Consider the following 19,813-nt stretch of genomic DNA (forward strand, 5'->3'; position numbering starts at 1 on the left):
TGGCCCAACACTCTAACCACCAGACTACCTGCTGGATACTGGCCCAACGCTCTAACCACTAGACTACCTGCTGGTTACTGGCCCAACGCTCTAACCACTAGACTACCTGCTGGTTACTGGCCCAACGCTCTAACCACTAGACTACCTGCTGGTTACTGGCCCAACACTCTAACCACTAGCCTACCTGCTGGTTACTGGCCCAACGCTCTAACCACTAGACTACCTGCCGGTTACTGGCCCAACACTCTAACCACTAGGCTACCTGCTGGTTACTGGCCCAACGCTCTAACCACTAGACTACCTGCTGGTTACTGGCCCAACACTCTAACCACTAGACTACCTGCCTCTCTAGATAATGTAATATGTGTTATAACCTATGTTACCGTTGTTTTGCCACTCAGCATGTTGGTCTGTCTGTCTGTCTGTCTGTCTGTCTGTCTGTCTGTCTGTCTGTCTGTCTGTCTGTCTGTCTGTCTGTCTGTCTGTCTGTCTGTCTGTCTGTCTGTCTGTCTGTCTGTCTGTCTGCCTGCCTGTCTGCCTGTCTGCCTGTCGGCCTGTCTAACAAGATCTGTCAATCTTTTAGTAGCTATCATCTTGATATGTTGGTTCGTGTGTAAAAGGGAGGGGGAGCGTCTCAGGCGAGCCATTTTCTGTCTCCTGGCTGCAGATTCAGCGCTTTCATTTTCAGACCTAATAATCCAGCAGGGCCAATCAGACATAAAGGAAAACATACATGCTGACTGGGGTCTTTGTTGGACTAAATATGGGAGCGTGATGAACAGGGACGATATTGGAACCATAAAGTAGAACCGTCACAGCGTTGACACATTAGCTCATTAGTTTCAGACTGGTGATATTTTCTCTTAATGGGAAACAGTATGTATATCTGCACAGATGGTTGTACAGTATGTTAGGAAAATGACTTGATGATCAACATATTTCTTTGTTTGTTTTCGTTAGACCAATATCTGTCTGCCAATCCATCCTACACGGGCTCAATAACAGCTGAGCCACGTTCCAATATCCATTGTTGTCACGCATTTCTTTATGCTAATGTGGATTAAGAAGAGAGCGATTGTTATTGCTCACAAACCGCATCGTCCGTTATTTCCAGAAAATGTACAGCGTTGAAGTTTATCGCTTACTAATCAACCTGTTCTCTCATGTTTCTCTCTCTTCACATCTTTGTCCCTATGAGGTCCACAGTGATACTGTGGTTTATAATGAGGCTCTGTCTCTCTCTCTCTGTCCTACAGGAGCTCAGACTCTGACGGAGCGTTCGAGACACCGGAGTCGACCACCCCTGTCAAGTCCCCCACTGGAGAGACAGACCATCATACCCAGCTGCTGACCTCGGAAGACACCGGTGAGAGAGAGAGAGAGAGACACAGACACACACATAGAAAGAGAGAGAGGAAGGAGAGAGAGGAAGGAGAGAGAGGAAGGAGAGAGAGGAAGGAGGAGAGAGAGAGAGAGAGAGAGAGAGAGAGAGAGAGAGAGAGAGACAAAAGCTTAGATCACCCTCTAGTGGTGACTACTGGTACATCAAACAAGAGGTTTGCTTTGTTTAGTGAGTCAGACCAGCATCACTGAGTTGTTAAAGGATATAAACAGGTCTTATAAATGCAGAAAAGCTTCAGTCATCCATCACATGATGTATGCCGTGTTTTACTGATTGGCCAACTGGGAGGTGTGTTGAAATATTCAGAGCTCATTCATCAATTTAATTAGACTTGTCTAAAACCAGACACAGCCTTCATCTCTATCTCTCTCCCTCTTTTTCTCCCTCTTTTTCTCTCTCGGGTCTCTCTCTCGGTCTCTCTCTCAGTCTCTCTCTCGGTCTCTCTCTCTTTCTCTCTTTCTCTCTTTCTGTCTTCTCTCTTCTCTCTCTCTTCTCTCTCCTCTCTCCTTTCTCCTCTTTCCTCTCTCCTCTCCTCTCTCTCTCTCTCTCCCTCTTACACATACACACACACACACACTCTTACACATTCTCACTCTCATTCATAAACCATAATGCAAACCCTGACAATGCATTGTGGGATTATGTCTTGACTACATAACACTTGTCATATATATTTCTCTGTTCCTCCAGGTCTTGGCTGTGACTCTGAGGCAGACGGTGAACCCGGGTCAGAGGCTAAAGGTCACCATGGTAGCTCCCTGTCCATAGTCTTTGACGAGGACAAGCCCATAGCTGCTAGCGGAGCCTATAACTTAGACCAGCTCATTGCTGCTGCTGCTGCTGCTGCAGAGGCCCAGAGCCGATCAACTCTAACCCGCTCTCTGAGCCTTCAGGCTGGGGAGCTAGACGGCTCTGGCCCCCTAGACAGCGTAGGATCCTCCCTCTCAATCGGAGACTCCCGTCCCTTGGCTGAGGCCTTTAGTATCGACGGTGGTACTGAGAGTGCTCCAGGGACCCTCCGCAGACCATCCAAGAAGGGGCCTCTCCGCCCTGGTGGCTCCCTGAAAAAGAAGCCTCTCCTCAGGCAGAGCTCTAACCCAGAGAGCCCCCAACCTCCATCCTCTGGTATCACACCGGAGCTGAAAAAGAGCCACAGAGCAGCTAGCCCCCTATTGGGCCCCGAGGACCAGGAAGTAGGAGGAGCCACAACAGACTCCGGCCCTGCCTCGGCCACGCCCAGTCCAGGAGGCACACTCCGCAGAACCAGGAAACCACGCGTGGAAAGCCCCGCCCCTCTCATTGAAGAGACCAATCACACTAGCCCAGAGACAGATAACCAACCAGTCCCAACCCCTACTCCTGTTCCGACCCTGGCCATTTCCATACCCCTCCGACAGGAGGATACCCCCATCCCAGTGCCGGAGGCACATCTCCCAGCCAGCGAGGGCTCCTCTCCCATCCCCCCTAGTGGGGCCTACAAATGGGACCCAGACAACTTTGAGGACATCGACCCATTCAACACCGGAGGTAGTAAAGTTGCTAACTCTCCCCCGTTGGGAAGGAAAGGAGTCGCTAACTCTCCCCCGTTGGGAAGGAAAGAAGTCACTGCGTCCATTGCTCACAAAACTGTCACCCCTGTGTCTAACCCCCCTCCTGTCTCTACTGAGGAACCAGCTCGTCCCTCTACCAGCCCCCCTATTCGCACCTCAGGGGCGGTCAGACTGGAGTTTGACTATTCTGAGGAGACCCTCGAGGAGCCTCCTAAGGCCTCTCCACCTCCCAAGAAGCTGGGCAGGAAGCCAGGCTCCAAGGTTAGTCTGTCATAGGATTGAACAATGGTACCTTTCTTTACTCTTGCTGATTTCAATGTGTCATTTATTTTTTTGCCTGATTATCTTGCAGATTTTTTTGTTTTTGAAAAGAATAGTACATGTTATTACAATTATTATTCATAATACTTATATTCATGTCATTATTATTATTATGTTTATTATATATTTTAATAATATTAATAATAATTATTATTATTATCAGATGCCTCTAAGGAAGCCCAGGATGGGCCTGAAGAAGGCTGTCCAGCCGCAATCGGAGCCCCTAGACAACACCCCCGCTACTGTCCCCAGTGATGACATTCCTATCCATAAGGCTTCCTATAACTTTGACCCCGCCCAGTGGGACGACCCTAATTTCAACCCGTTCGGCTCGAACAGCGAGATCCCCGTCTCTCCCAAACTGAACAAACCCTCCCATCGATTCGACTCTGACACCTTTGACGAGTCTGCTGCCTTCAAGTCCTCCTCCAATAGCATGGTTGCGTCTACGCCCACGGCTGCCTCAGGCTCCGCCTCCTTTGAGGTGTCGGCCAATGACAATGAGGTTGATAATGATAACGATAATGTCGGTGAGCTGGAGGACCACAACCAGAACAAACCATCCAAAACGAAGAAGAAACCTATCAAATCGTAAGTTGGTTTTAAAAAATTGATATTTTTATGGTCTTTCCTGACCTTACTGAACAGAGAGATAGAGAGCATGAAAGGTAGTGGAAGATAGAGTATCAAAGGGCAGTATTCAAACGCCGACACCGTAGGCATGTATGCCGGAGGCTGTGGCGTTACTGCTTGACCAGTCGGGCCACCAGATAGCGGTTCCAATATATATATGTATGTGTGTGTGTGTGTGTGTCAGGTTGGAAATAAAGATGTGAAAACACATGCAGATAATATGATAAAACATAGTGAGAAATGTGTGTGTGTACTCTCTCTCACACACACACACACACACACACACACACACACACACACACACACACACACACACACACACACACACACACACACACACACACACACACACACACACACACACACACACACACACACACACACACACACACACACACACACACACATATCTCACTATGTCTTATCATATTATGTGCGTGCGTGTGTTTTCACATCTTTATATTCAACCTGGGACTTACACACACAAGCCCTAACTCACTAACCTAACAAAGAATCAGGTTTGGGGTCAATACCATTTCAGCCCTAACACACTTTCTGAATTGACTGGAATTGACTCCAAACCCTGCAAGGCATTAACATTAATCTGCAACCTAGTCTATGCCATCAATTTGATTAATGCGAGTAAAATACTTTTTGGGCCAGAAGCAAAAAAAAACTCAAACTCCTGACAGACTTCCCACTGCTGTAGTTCTAGTTAACATAATGTTCCCTAACTAAACTAGTTACATTAACATAATGTTCCCTAACTAAACTAGTTACATTAACATAATGTTCCCTAACTAAACTAGTTACATTAACATAATGTTCCCTAACTAAACTAGTTACATTAACATAATGTTCTTTAACTAAACTAGTTACATTAACATAATGTTCCCTAACTAAACTAGTACATTAACATAATGTTCCCTAACTAAACTAGTTCTAGTTAACATAATGTTCCCTAACTAAACTAGTTACATTAATATAATGTTCCCTAACTAAACTAGTTACATTAATATACTGTTCCCTAACTAAACTAGTTACATTAACATAATGTTCCCTAACTAAACTAGTTACATTAACATAATGTTCTTTAACTAAACTAGTTACATTAACATAATGTTCCCTAACTAAACTAGTACATTAACATAATGTTCCCTAACTAAACTAGTTCTAGTTAACATAATGTTCCCTAACTAAACTAGTTACATTAATATAATGTTCCCTAACTAAACTAGTTACATTAATATACTGTTCCCTAACTAAACTAGTTACATTAACATAATGTTCCCTAACTAAACTAGTTACATTAACATAATGTTCCCTAACTAAACTAGTTACATTAACATAATGTTCCCTAACTAAACTAGTTCTAGTTAACATAATGTTCCCTAACTAAACTAGTTACATTAACATAATGTTCCCTAACTAAACTAGTTACATTAACATAATGTTCCCTAACTAAACTAGTTACATTAATATAATGCTCCCTAACTAAACTAGTTACATTAATATAATGTTCCCTAATTAAACTAGTTACATTAACATAATGTTCCCTAACTAAACTAGTTACGTTAATATAATGTTCCCTAACTAAACTAGTTACATTAACATAATGTTCCCTAACTAAACTAGTTACATTAACATAATGTTCCCTAACTAAACTAGTTACATTAACATAATGTTCCCTAACTAAAGTAGTTACATTAATATAATGCTCCCTAACTAAACTAGTTACATTAACATAATGTTCCCTAACTAAACTAGTTATATTAACATAATGTTCCCTAACTAAACTAGTTATATTAACATAATGTTCCCTAACTAAACTGGTGATGTTAAATCTCATTGTAAAAATGTATTTTCATTTTAATCCAACAACAAGTGAGTATTAAGCTTTTTAAGGTTTGATTCAGTCTTGCTATAGACAGATGATGTTGCTGTAAATCGTAGCTTTTTCTAAATTCCCCATGTAATGTGAATTACATGTATCTGAAGCTGAACGTAACAACAATATAAGGGAGAGAATAATAATTGAAAACGTATGTATTGATTAAGTATTGATTGATTTGATTGATTAAGTCTCTGCCAGGGATGACATGACATTCAGTGACTCCTGATCACCCTGTCTCTCTCTTCTTCCCGTTCCAGTAACACTTTCAGAGTCAAGAGGTCCCCAAAGAGGTCTACAATGTCTGATCCATCATCACAAGTGAGTCAGTCCTCTCTCGCATACACACACACACACACACACACACACACACACACACACACACACACACACACACACACACACACACACACACAGCTCCTCACTTCCTCACTTCCTCACCTCCTCACTTCCTCACTTCCTCACCTCCTCACTTCCTCACTTCCTCACCTCCTCACCTCCTCACTTCCCCACTTCCTCGTTTCCTCCTTCCTGCGCTCCAGGAGCCCACCCCAGTAGATGAAGTCCAGCCTCCTATCCCCCCGCTACAGGACGACCATGCCACAGACGAGGAGAAGCTGGCCTCTTCCTCCAATCACAAAGAGAAGCTTGCTTCCTCAGCCAATCACAAGTGGGCATCCATGGAGGCTGACCTAACCTCTGACCCCCAGGAGGACTTCCCGCAGCCATCTGACCTCACAGCCTTCGTCAACGAGAACAATCGAGGTGAGTGTGTTTGTGTGTGTGTGTGTGTGTGTGTGTGTGTGTGTGTTTAAAAATAAATAGTACATTAAATAGTCATCATTGGACAATTTCAGGTCAAAAGTTAATGTCTCCATGTACAGGACGATATGTCATCCATACGTGTGCAACCCCATTTATTGATTGCTAATTGGCAGCGAGCCCATGCAGCTAGCTATCCAGCCCTTTACTAAACCCTGACCCCTAGAAGGATAGAGGAGAGCCACACTACCCACAGGCTGTGTCTGCCTGACAGTGTTTAAACTGGGTCATGTTGTTATACTGATAGACAGACTGACTGTCCCACCAGTCCAGTTCAGTCTAGAGTATCTGATGTTCTCCCTCCTCTTTCATTTTTCTCTTTTCTCTCTCCTCTCATCTCTCTTTCTGTCTCTAACCATCTCTCTTCTCTCTCCTCTCTTCTGTCTTTCTGTCTCTAACCATCTCTCTTCTCCCTCCTCTCTTCTGTCTTTCTGTCTCTAACCATCTCTCTTCTCTCTCCTCTCATCTCTCTTTCTGTCTCTAACCATCTCTCTTCTCTCTCCTCTCATCTCTCTTTCTGTCTCTAACCATCTCTCTTCTCCCTCCTCTCTTCTGTCTTTCTGTCTCTAACCATCTCTCTTCTCCCTCCTCTCATCTCTCTTTCTGTCTCTAACCATCTCTCTTCTCCCTCCTCTCATCTCTCTTTCTGTCTCTAACCATCTCTTTTCTCTCTCCTCTCATCTCTCTTTCTGTCTCTAACCATCTCTCTTCTCCCTCCTCTCTTCTGTCTTTCTGTCTCTAACCATCTCTCTTCTCCCTCCTCTCTTCTCTCTTTCTGTCTCTAACCATCTCTCTTCTCCCTCCTCTCTTCTCTCTTTCTCTCTCTTTCATTCTCTCGTACTTGTGTCTCTAAATCTGTCTGTTCTATTGTCTCCCTCAGTGCCAGACTATGAGATTGAGTACATGGAGAAGATCGGCCCACCATCGCCGGTGAGTATATATCCATAGTCTGTGCTGTCAGTCAGATAAGAAGGGGTAAGAAGATAGAAGTGAAACCAGCTCACATTATGATCCTGATCTATGAAGATTTAATACTGCTAAATTAGGTCTATATGTTTGCTCGTGAAACTGACTGTCCTTGAGACTGACTGTCCTTGATACTGAGACTGACTGTCCTTGAGACTGACTGTCCTAGAGACTGAGAGTGACTGTCCTAGAGACAGAGTGACTGTCCTAGAGACTGAGACTGACTGTCCTTGAGACTGAGACTGACTGTCCTTGAGACTGAGACTGACTGTCCTTGAGACCGAGACTGACTGTCCTTGAGATTGACTATCCTTGCATACTTTAGTTTCTTCTGATCATCAAAGAAAATGTGTGGGTTTGTGTATCTGACATGGTTTAACTCTTGCTGTATGTTTATCTCTCTCTCTGTCTCTCTCTGTCTCTATATATAAATATATATAGACTCTGTTTGTAAAGAAACCTTCTACTCTCTACCTGAAGCTGGACTCTGTGACAGACAGCCTGACCAAGCCTAACCATGGATCAGAACTCAACTCTCCCTGCACAGGGTACAACACACTGGGGTACACACACACACACACACACACACACACACACACACACACACACACACACACACACACACACACACACACACACACACCAGTGGAGGCTCCTCCTCAGAGGAAGGGGAGGAACGTCCAACTCAGTGAATTTCTGAAAAAGGAACATAGTGAAAAAGTGATCCTTTTTAGGTAAAATTAGAGTAAATATATTCACGTCACCAAATAACTGATTAAAATTATGTAGCTAATTTAGCCTACTCAACAACCTGACTCAAACAGAGAGGAATGCTATTTATGTTAGCTAGCTGGCTAAGGCTATCCAACGTTGCAACTCTTCCAAGTCATGGTAAGCTTCGGTTTTATTCATTTATTGCCACAGGGGCCCGCAGGTGTAACTGCTAAACTGATTGCTGTACACTGTACTGCTTGATTGTAGTGGGTTTATTAACCCGTTAGTTCTAGTAACTATGTTGACTATGACCTTAGCTAATATGGTGACAACAATGTAGCCTGTGTAGCAGTTAGCTGTTATGATACGATGGTTTGGCTTGGAGAGGTTTTTTCACCTGGTCACAGACAGCTGTTGTGCACTGAAGTCCACAAGCTAAGGGAAAAGGTGAGAGGAGGCGAGCGTGTAGATGTGAGAAGGAATTATACAACGAGCAAAGTGATGGTGCTGTACGTGGCTGCTATGAAAGTGAACTGTGTGTGTGTTTGATCAGGGGTGTATTCATTCCGCCGATTCTGTTACAAAACATTTCTTAACCCCCTAAGGTCAATGTCCATGCCCCTGTGGAAATCGAATTAGCATAACAAAACATCTCCATACAAATCCATCAGTTTAACCTAGAGATATTTGTTCTTTTGCATTGGATGCGTCTCAATCCACCTCCTATGTAACACTTCCTCATCCGTGGTGAAAGGTGACAGAGCTGTAGAGCTGTGTTTGTCAGACCATGAGACATCCCGAAAATCCCGTCTTCTCACAAAATCTTCTGTAGCGTCCGAACGGTTCGGCCTAAAAAACTGTTATGACCACTCTATGGAAAGACGAGACTCACGAGCATGTCGGTTGGTTTGTTCTAGGACGCCAACACACCCCTCACAAGACTTGTCTGAAGGTCCCCCGGTACCAGTTGAAAAAATGAATGGAAATATATATGGAGACTGTTCAGTGCCAAAAATATGGGGTTAAATACATGAAAAAAATTACAAATTAAATGTTTCCTGATCTTTTTTATATCTCTCAGATATAGGACATTTCAGAACAAACTTCCTCTAGATTTTTTGGGTGGGACTATCTATTGTTCCATATAATGAATCTGTTATTCAATGTGTTTGTATGGGCTAATAGTTCCCCCAAAAAATTTCCTCCAAATTTTTTACAACTTTTTAGGGGGATTCTTCAAGTGGTCTTAAAATTCAAAATCAAATAGCTAAATTATGCTTGGTATGACCTTCTTAAAACAATTCCATATAGCTTAGTATAACCCCTCCTCCACCGGCTTAGCCACTTAGTTAAACAGAAGCAAACGGAACAAAACGGGGAGGGAACTACCTGATCTTTTTTTCCCCCAATAGAATCTCATTTTAGTTGCAAAACAGAACGTTTGGACTAATGATTACACCTAAGATTAGCTAGATGCAGGCAAGAGTGTGCAAGTATCTCGACTTGTGCACCTACGTTATTAACGTTAATTCATAGGCTAGGTTGTAGCATCCTCATGATGGGTAAAGGGAAAATTAGAGTATCATGTACTGTTACATTGAACTGGTTGAATGGAATATGAATGACAGTCATCCAATATGCTGTAATAGAAATAAGGCCATCTCATTTAAAATATAACACACACACACACACACACACACACACACACACACACACACACACACACACACACACACACACACGCGCACACTCACACACACACACGCGCGCACACTCACACACACGCACACACACGCCTAAACACACTCTCTAGTCTAGTCACATATAGTTATCAACATGAGCAGTAATAATTATAACAAATAGGACAAAATCCATTCACACTCTCTCACGTGCACACAGATTGAGTTTCCAGTCCCTTTCTCTGAATCAAACATCAACATTCACAGTGCCCGGGGAACAGTGGGTTAACTGCTTGCTCAGGGACAGAACAACAGATTTTTACCTTGCCAGCTCAGGGATTCAATCCAGCAACCTTTCTGTTACTGGCCCAACGCTCTAACCACTAGGCTACCTGCCGTCCCTCACTACCGCTTTCAGTTGTTATTGTACTTGCCGACTTATCACATAACAAACACATTATCCATAAACGCACACCCATATACCCAGATATATTCTCTATCTAATTTTCCTTATCCCTCCTTCCCTCTCTCTCTCTCTCTCTCTCCCTCCATGTAGGAGTTTTGAGGAGATAGAGGCCCAGATCACAGCCCAGATGAAGACTCCTGTGCTGGGCTCCAGACCCGGTCCAGAAGGGTCTCGACCCGGTCTGGAGGGGTCCACTGGAGAGAAAGAGAAGACCAGGAAGAGAGAGAGCCAGTCACTCAGCCGGACACAGAGCACAGACATTGAGCATGGAGCGGTGAGTAGAACAACACTGAACTGTCTGGTTGTCAATTTACCTCACTAAAGCAAACAAAATCAAGATGAAAATGTAGCATTGCATTTACAGTATGTTTCTCATCATCGTTCATCTGCATGTGACAGTTATTTGTATCAGGCTCCTCTCAGAATATAATGTTACGTCAGATTTTCTTTCTTGGGTTCACTATGCTGAGGCCTCTCTTAATCCATACAACTGGCTGTCTGTGTTATTGTCATGTAGTCATGTAGACACTAGAGGGCGACAATGACAGCCATAAATACTGCATGGCCTGGCCTGGGGTGGCCTGGCCTGGCCTGGGGTGGCCTGGGGTGGCCTGGCCTGGGGTGGCCTGGGGTGTAGACGTTGATGCTCAATAGGTACATTAACCTCATCAGCTACTCTCAATGCCCTGTCATAAGCTAGCTACCATAAATTAACTACCATAAGGTAACTATCATAAAGTAACTACTAGAAGGTAACTAAACTACCAGAAGGTAACTATCATAAAGTAACTACCAGAAGGTAACTACCATAAAGTAACTACCAGAAGGTAACTATCATAAAGTAACTACCAGAAGGTAACTAAACTACCAGAAGGTAACTATCATAAAGTTACTACTAGAAGGTAACTATCATAAAGTAACTACCAGAAGGTAACTACCATAAAGTAACTACCAGAAGGTAACTATCATAAAGTAACTACCAGAAGGTAATTAAACTACCAGAAGGTAACTATCATAAAGTTACTACTAGAAGGTAACTATCATAAAGTAACTACCAGAAGGTAACTACCAGAAGGTAACTACCATAAAGTAACTACCAGAAGGTAACTACCATAAAGTAACTACCAGAAGGTAACTATCATAAAGTAACTACCAGAAGGTAACTATCATAAAGTAACTACCAGAAGGTAACTAAACTACCAGAAGGTAACTACCATTAAGTAACTACCAGAAGATAACTACCATAAAGTAACTACCAGAAGGTAACTACCATAAAGTAACTACCATAAAGTAACTACCATAAAGTAACTACCAGAAGGTAACTACTAGAAGGTAACTACCATAAAGTAACTTCCATAAAGTAACTACCAGAAGGTAACTACTAGAAGGTAACTACCATAAAGTAACTACTGGAAGGTAACTAATCTACCAGAAGGTAACTAGCATTAAGTAACTAGCATAAATTAACTACCATAAAGTAATTACCGTGAAGTAACTACCAGAAGGTAGCTACCGTAAACTAACTACCAGAAGGTAACTACCATAAGCTACCTATTAGCCAGCTACAAACAACACACCTCAGTCTCAGCTACTCAGCTCCCAACCTCCTGCTGACAATGCCCAATGCTTTGCTTCGCAATGCTGACCTCCTCCTCGCCCCGCTCCTCGCACCGCTCCTTGCCCCGCTCCTGGACCTCTTCCTCCTCCCTGCTGCCAACCCTCGTAGAAACCCACCCAGGGCTCTATGGAGGTCCAAGGTCCAGCCCCTGGCCCATCCCCAGACGCACCCTTCTTAGCCAGGCTGTCTGAGTGCCCTGACCCCCTAGCCTACCTGGAGGCTGTGGAGACTGACCTGGCAGAGACCAACCCCACTGCCTTCGCCCTCAAACTACAGGTGTGTTGATTAGAGTCAGACAGTGTGCTGTGCTCCCCTCCCTCGCGTGCCAACCTCCTTCCCGTTTGGATCCTCTCTATCCCTCGCAGTTGTACTATTGATAAATCATAGTTATGCTGTTGATACATCATAGTTATATTATTGATGAATGAGATTGTGTGTGTACTATAATGTGTGTGTCTCCCTTTGATTTCAATATGTTTTCTAGTCAGTTGTCTAGTCTGTTGTCTAGTCTGTTGTCTAGTCTGTTATCTAGTCTTTTTACTAATGTGTTGTCAGCTCTGTTCTCTAGTCTGTTATCCAGTCTGTTGTCCAGTCACTTGTCCAGTCACTTGTCCAGTCTATTGTCCAGTCAGTTGTCTAGTCAGTTGTCTAGTCTGTTGTCTAGTCTGTTATCCAGTCTATTTACTAATGTGTTGTTAGGTCTGTTTTAAAGTCTGTTGTCTAGTCAGTTGTCTAGTCAGTTGTCAAGTCAATTGTCCAGTCAGTTGTCCAGTCAGTTGTCCAGTCAGTTGTCTAGTATTTTTTCTAATGTGGTGTCTAGTCTGTTGTCCAGTCTGTTGTCTAGTCTGTTGTCCAGTCAGTTGCCCAGTCCATTGTCTAGTCAGTTGTCTAGTTTGCTTTCTCGTCTGTTGTCCAGTCTGTTGTCCAGTCTGTTGTCTAGTCTGTTCTCTAATATGTTGTCTGGTCAGTTGTCAAGTCAATTGTCCAGTCAGTTGTCCAGTCAGTTGTCCAGTCAGTTGTCCAGTCAGTTGTCTAGTATTTTTTCTAATGTGGTGTCTAGTCTGTTGTCCAGTCTGTTGTCTAGTCTGTTGTCCAGTCAGTTGCCCAGTCCATTGTCTAGTCAGTTGTCTAGTTTGTTGTCTAGTCTGTTGTCTAGTCTGTTCTCTAATCTGTTGTCTAGTCTGTTGTCTAGTCTGGTGTCTAGTCTGGTGTCTAGTCTTTTTACTAATGTGTTGTCTAGTATGTTGTCTAGTTTGCTTTCTCGTCTGTTGTCCAGTCTGTTGTCCAGTCTGTTGTCCAGTCTGTTGTCTAGTCTGTTCTCTAATATGTTGTCTGGTCTGTTGTCTAGTCAGTTGTCTAGTCTGTTGTCTGGTCTGTTGTCTGGTCTGTTGTCTGGTCTGTTGTCTAGTCTTTTGTCCAGTCTGATGTCTAGTCTGTTTACTAGTCAATTTCCTTAACCTTATCTCCGACCTTTACTTTAATTGAGCTTCCTTTGCCTTTATCTATGTAAGCCTGTTTGTTGATCTTTGAGAGTGTGGGTATTGTAGGTAAGAGTGAGGGTACTGTAGGTGAGAATGTGGGCAATGTAGGTGAGAGTGTGGGTACTACAGGTGAGAGTGTGGATACTATAGGTGAGAGTGTGGGTACTATAGGTGAGAGTGTGGGTACTGTAGGTGAGAGTGTGGGTACTGTAGGTGAGAGTTTGGGTACCGCAGGGGAGAGTTTGGGTACCGCAGGGGAGAGTTTGGGTACCGCAGGGGAGAGTTTGGGTACCGCAGGTGGGAGTGTGGGTACCGTAGGTGAGAGTGCTGTAGGTGAGAGTGTGGGTACTATAGGTGAGAGTGTGGGTACTGTAGGTGAGAGTGTGGGTACTGTAGGTGAGAGTTTGGGTACCGCAGGTGGGAGTGTGGGTACCGTAGGTGAGAGTGCTGTAGGTGAGAGTGTGGGTACTATAGGTGAGAGTGTGGGTACTGTAGGTGAGAGTGTGGGTACTGTAGGTGAGAGTTTGGGTACCGCAGGGGAGAGTTTGGGTACCGCAGGTGAGAGTGTGGGTACTGTAGGTGAGAGTGAGGGTACTGTAGGTGAGAGTGAGGGTACTGTAGGTGAGAGTGAGGGTACTGTAGGTGAGAGTGAGGGTACTGTAGGTGAGAGTGAGGGTACTGTAGGTGAGAGTGAGGGTACTGTAGGTGAGAGTGTGGGTACTGTAGGTGAGAGTGTGGGTACTGTAGGTGAGAGTGAGGGTACTGTAGGTGAGAGTGAGGATACTGTAGGTGAGAGTGTGGGTACTATAGGTGAGAGTGAGGGTACTGTAGGTGAGAGTGTGGGTACTGTAGGTGAGAGTGAGGGTACTGTAGGTGAGAGTGCTGTAGGTGAGAGTGTGGGTACTCTAGGTGAGAGTGCTGTAGGTGAGAGTGAGGGAACTGTAGGTGAGAATGTGGGTACTGTAGGTGAGAGTGCTGTAGGTGAGAGTGTGGGTACAGTAGGTGAGAGTGCTGTAGGTGAGAGTGAGGGTACTATAGGTGACAATGTGGGTACTGTAGGTGAGAGTGAGGGTACTATAGGTGAGAGTGAGGGTACTATAGGTGACAATGTGGGTACTGTAGGTGAGAGTGAGGGTACTATAGGTGAGAGTGAGGGTACTGTAGGTGAGAGTGTGGGTACTATAGGTGAGAGTGAGCGTAATACAGGTGAGAGTATGATACTATAGGTGAGAGTGAGTGTGCTGTAGGTGAGAATGTGTGTACTGTAGGTGAGAGTGAGGGTACCGTAGGTGAGAATCTGGGTACCTTAGGTGAGAACGTGGGTACTATAGGCGAGAGTGCAGTAGGTGAGAGTGAGGGTACTATAGGTGAGAGTTTGGGTACTATAGGTGAGATTTGGGGTACTATAGGTGAGAGTGTGGGTACTATAGGTGAGAGTGCAGTAGGTGAGAGTGTGGGTACTATAGGTGAGATTTTGGGTACTATAGGTGAGAGTGTGGGTACTATAGGTGAGAGTGTGGGTACTGTAGGTGAGAATGTGGGTACTGTTGGTGAGAGTGAGGGTACTGTAGGTGAGAGTTAGTGTGTTGTAGGTGAGAATGTGGGTACTGTAGGTGAGAGTGAGAGTACTGTAGGTGAGAGTGAGGGTACTGTAGGTGAGAGTGAGTGTGTTGTAGGTGAGAATGTGGGTACCGTAGGTGAGAGTGAGAGTACTGAAGGTGAGAGTGAGGGTACTGTAGGTGAGAGTGAGGGTACCGTGGGTGAGAATGTGGGTACCTTAGGTGAGAATTTGGGTTCCGTAGGTGAGAGTGAGGGTACCGTAGGTGAGAATGTGGGTACTGTAGGTGAGAGTGCTGTAGGTGAGAGTGTAGGTACTATAGGTGAGAGTGCTGTAGGTGAGAGTGAGGGAACTGTTGGTGAGAATGTGGGTACTGTAGGTGAGAGTGCTGTAGGTGAGAGTGAGGGTACTGTAGGTGAAGGTACTGTAGTTGAGAGTGTGGGTACTGTAGGTGAGAGTGTGGGTACTGTAGGTGAGAGTGCTGTAGGTGAGAGTGAGGGTACTATAGGTGAGAGTGTGGGTACTATAGGTGAGAGTGTGGGTACTATAGGTGAGAGTGAGGGTACTATAGGTGAGAGTGTGGGTACTATAGGTGAGAGTTTGGGTACTATAGGTGAGAGTGTGGGTACTATAGGTGAGAGTGAGGGTACTATAGGTGAGAGTATGGGTGCTATAGGTGAGAGTGAGGGTACTGTAGGTGAGAGTGTGGTTACTATAGGTGAGAGTGAGGGTACTGTAGTTGAGTGTGGGTACTGTAGGTGAGAGTGCTGTAGGTGAGAATGAGGGTACTATAGGTGAGAGTGTGGGTACTATAGGTGAGGGTACTATAGGTGAGAGTATGGGTGCTATAGGTGAGAGTGAGGGTACTGTAGGTGAGAGTGTGGTTACTATAGGTGAGAATGTGGGTACTGTAGGTGAGAGTGAGTGTGCTGTAGGTGAGAATGTGTGTACTGTAGTTGAGAGTGAGGGTACCGTAGGTGAGAATGTGGGTACCTTAGGTGAGAATGTGGGTACTATAGGTGAGAGTGCAGTAGGTGAGAGTGAGGGTACTATAGGTGAGAGTTTGGGTACTATAGGTGAGAGTGTGGGTACTATAGGTGAGAGTGTGGTACTATAGGAGAAAGTGAGGTTACTATAGGTGAGAGTGCAGTAGGTGAGAGTGAGGGTACTACAGGTGAGAGTTTGGGTACTATAGGTGAGAGTGTGGGTACTATAGGTGAGAGTGAGCGTAATATAGGTGAGAGTATGGGTGCTATAGGTGAGAGTGAGGGTACTGTAGGTGAGAGTGTGGTTACTATAGGTGAGAGTGAGGGTACTGTAGGTGAGAATGTGGGTACTGTAGGTGAGAGTGAGGGTACTGTAGGTGAGAGTGAGTGTGCGGTAGGTGAGAATGTGGGTACTATAGGTGAGAGTTTGGGTACTATAGGTGAGAGTGAGGGTACTGTAGGTGAGAGTGAGGGTACTATAGGTGAGAATGTGGGTACTATAGGTGAGCGTGAGGGTACTGTAGGTGAGCGTGAGGGTCCTGTAGGTGAGAGTGTGGGTACTGTAGGTGAGAGTGAGGGTACCGTAGGTGAGAGTGAGGGTACTATAGGTGAGAATGTGGGTACTATAGGTGAGAGTTTGGGTACTATAGGTGAGAGTGAGGGTACTGTAGGTGAGAATGTGGGTACTGTAGGTGAGAGTGAGGGTACTATAGGTGAGAGTGTGGGTGCTATAGGTGAGAGTGTGGGTGCTATAGGTGAGAGTGTGGGTGCTATAGGTGAGAGTGAGGGTACTGTAGGTGAGAGTGTGGTTACTATAGGTGAGAGTGAGGTTACTATAGGTGAGAGTTTGGGTACTATAGGTGAGAGTGTGGGTGCTATAGGTGAGAGTGAGGGTACTGTAGGTGAGAGTGTGGTTACTATAGGTGAGAGTGAGGGTACTGTAGGTGAGAATGTGGGTACTGTAGGTGAGAGTACTATAGGTGAGAGTGAGTGTGTTGTAGGTGAGAATGTGGGTACTGTAGGTGAGAGTGAGAGTACTGAAGGTGAGAGTGAGGGTACTGTAGGTGAGAGTGAGGGTACCGTAGGTGAGAATGTGGCTGCTGTAGGAGAGAGTGAGGGTGCTGTAGGTGAGAGTGCTGTAGGTGAGAGTGTAGGTACTATAGGTGAGAGTGAGGGTACTGTAGGTGAGAGTGCTGTAGGTGAGAGTGTAGGTACTATAGGTGAGAGTGAGGGTTCTGTAGGTGAGAGTGAGGGTACAGTAGGTGGGAGTGTGGGTACTGTAGGTGGGAGTGTGGATACCGTAGGTGAGAGTGTGGGTACTATAGGTGAGAGTGTGGGTACTGTAGGTGAGAGTATGGGTACCGTAGGTTAGTGTGGGTACCGTAGGTGAGAGTGTGGGTACTATAGGTGAGATTGTGGGTACCGTAGGTGAGAATGCAGCTACCGTAGGTGAGAATGTGGATACTGTTGGTGAGAGTGAGGGTACCGTAGGTGAGTGTGTGGGTGCGATAGGTTAGAGTGAGGGTACTGTAGGTGAGAGTGAGCTTACTGTAGGTGAGAGTGAGGGTACTGTAGGTGAGAGTGAACTTACTGTAGGTGAGAGTGAGGGTGCTGTAGGTGAGAGTGAGGGTGCGGTAGGTGAGAGTTAGTGAAGGTGCTGTAGGTGAAAGTGAGTGTACTATAGGTGAGAATGTTGGTACTGTAGGTGAGGGTACTGTAAATGAGAGTGAGGGTTCTGTAGGTGGGAGTGTGGGTACTATAGGTGAGATTGTGAGTACCGTAGGTGAGAATGCAGCTACCGTAGGTGAGCATGTGGATACTGTTGGTGAAAGTGAGGGTACCGTAGGTGAGTGTGTGGGTGTGGTAGGTTAGAGTGAGGGTACTGTAGGTGAGAGTGAGCTTACTGTAGTTGAGAGTGAGGGTGCTGTAGGTGAGAGTGAGGGTACCGTAGGTGAGAGTGTGGGTACTATAGATGAGCGTGAGGGTACTGTTGGTGAGAGTTAGTGAAGGTGCTGTAGGTGAAAGTGAGTGTACTATAGGTGTGAATGTTGGTACTGTAGGTGAGGGTACTGTAAATGAGAGTGAGGGTTCTGTAGGTGGGAGTGTGGATACTATAGGTGAGAATGTGGGTTCTATAGGTGAGAGTGTGGGTACTGTTTGTGAGAGTGAGGGTTCTGTAGGTGAGAATGTGGGTACTATAGGTGAGAATGTGGGTACTGTAGTTGAGGGTACTGTAGATGAGAGTGGGGGTTCTGTAGGTGGGAGTGTGGATACTATAGGTGAGACTGTGGGTTCTATAGTTGAGAGTGTGCGTACTGTTTGTGAGAGTGAGGGTTCTGTAGGTGAGAATGTGGGTACTATAGGTGAGAATGTGGGTACTGTAGGTGAGGGTAGTGTAGATGAGAGTGAGGGTTCTGTTGGTGAGAGTGAGGGTTCTGTAGGTGAGAATGTGGGTACCGTAGGTGAGAGTGTGGGTACTGTAGGTGAGAGTGAGGGTACTGTAGGTGAGAGTGAGCGTACTGTAGATGAGAGTGAGGGTACTATAGGTGAGAATGTGGGCACTGTAGGTGAGAATGTGGGTACTGTAGGTGAGAATGTGGGTACTATAGGTGAGAGTGTGGGTACTGTAGGTGAGAGTGTGGGCACTGTAGGTGAGGGTACTGTAGATGAAAGTGAGGGTACTATAGGTGAGAATGTGGGTACTGTAGGTGAGAATGTGGGTACTGTAGGTGAGAATGTGGGTACTATAGGTGAGAGTGTGGGTACCGTAGGTGAGAGTGAGGGTGCTGTAGGTGAGAGTGATGGTACTGTAGGTGAGAGTGTGGGTACTGTAGGTGAGCGTGAGGGTACTGTAGGTAAGCGTGAGGGTACTGTAGGTGAGCGTGAGGGTACTGTAGGTGAGCGTGAGGGTCCTGTAGGTGAGCGTGAGGGTACTGTAGGTGAGCGTGAGGGTACTGTAGGTGAGAGTGTGGGTACTGTAGGTGAGAGTGTGGGTACTATAGGTGAGAGTGTGGGTACCGTTGGTGAGAGTGAGGGTACTCTAGGTGAGAGTGAGGGTACTGTTGGTGAGAGTGTGGGTACTATAGGTGAGAGTGTGGGTACTGTAGGTGAGAATGTTGGTACTATAGGTGAGATTGTGGGTACCGTTGGTGAGAGTGCAGTAGGTGAGAGTGAGGGTACTATAGGTGAGAGTTTGGGTACTATAGGTGAGAGTGTGGGTACTGTAGGTGAGATTGAGGGTACTGTATGTGAGAGTGCAGTAGGTGAGAGTGAGGGTACTATAGGTGAGAGTTTGGGTACTATAGGTGAGAGTGTGGGTACTGTAGGTGAGATTGCAGTAGGTGAGAGTGAGGGTACTGTAGGTGAGATTGAGGGTACTGTATGTGAGAGTACAGTAGGTGAGAGTTTGGGTACTATAGGTGAGAGTGTGGGTACTATAGGTGAGAGTGTGGGTACTGTAGGTGAGAGTGTGGGTACTGTAGGTGAGAGTGCAGTAGGTGAGAGTGAGGGTACTATAGGTGAGAATGTGGGAACTATAGATGAGAGTGTGGATGCTGTAGGTGAGAGTGTGGTTACCGTAGGTGAGAGTGTTTGTACCGTAGGTGAGAGTGTGGGTACCGTAGGTGAGAATGTGGGTACTGTAGGTGAGAGTGTGGGTACCGTAGGTGAGAGTGAGGGTGCTGTAAGTGAGAGTGAGGGTGCTGTAGGTGAGAGTGAGAGTGCTAT

The 19,813-nt window shown here is 45.5% G+C and overlaps 1 protein-coding gene across 9 annotated transcripts in view; it reads left to right on the forward strand.

Moving 5' to 3' along the window:
• Positions 1-19,813, forward strand: part of LOC106578818 (uncharacterized) — a 217,957-nt gene that overhangs the window by 166,018 nt on the left and 32,126 nt on the right. For 5 of the 9 annotated variants that reach the window (XM_082965731.1, XM_082965735.1, XM_082965734.1 and 2 more), the window contains 9 exons: positions 1,257-1,366; positions 2,093-3,213; positions 3,437-3,864; positions 6,058-6,118; positions 6,340-6,562; positions 7,500-7,549; positions 8,027-8,148; positions 10,535-10,718; positions 12,171-12,338. In XM_082965731.1, coding sequence (XP_082821857.1) covers positions 1,257-1,366; positions 2,093-3,213; positions 3,437-3,864; positions 6,058-6,118; positions 6,340-6,562; positions 7,500-7,549; positions 8,027-8,148; positions 10,535-10,718; positions 12,171-12,338 — 2,467 coding nt within the window. The remainder of the gene's footprint in view (positions 1-1,256; positions 1,367-2,092; positions 3,214-3,436; positions 3,865-6,057; positions 6,119-6,339; positions 6,563-7,499; positions 7,550-8,026; positions 8,149-10,534; positions 10,719-12,170; positions 12,339-19,813) is intronic. The other 4 variants (XM_082965733.1, XM_082965732.1, XM_082965737.1 and 1 more) reach the window with 4 other exon arrangements.

Source organism: Salmo salar, chromosome 19 (genome assembly GCF_965601325.2).
Source record: "Salmo salar chromosome 19, fSalSal1, whole genome shotgun sequence".
NCBI lineage: Eukaryota > Metazoa > Chordata > Actinopteri > Salmoniformes > Salmonidae > Salmo > Salmo salar.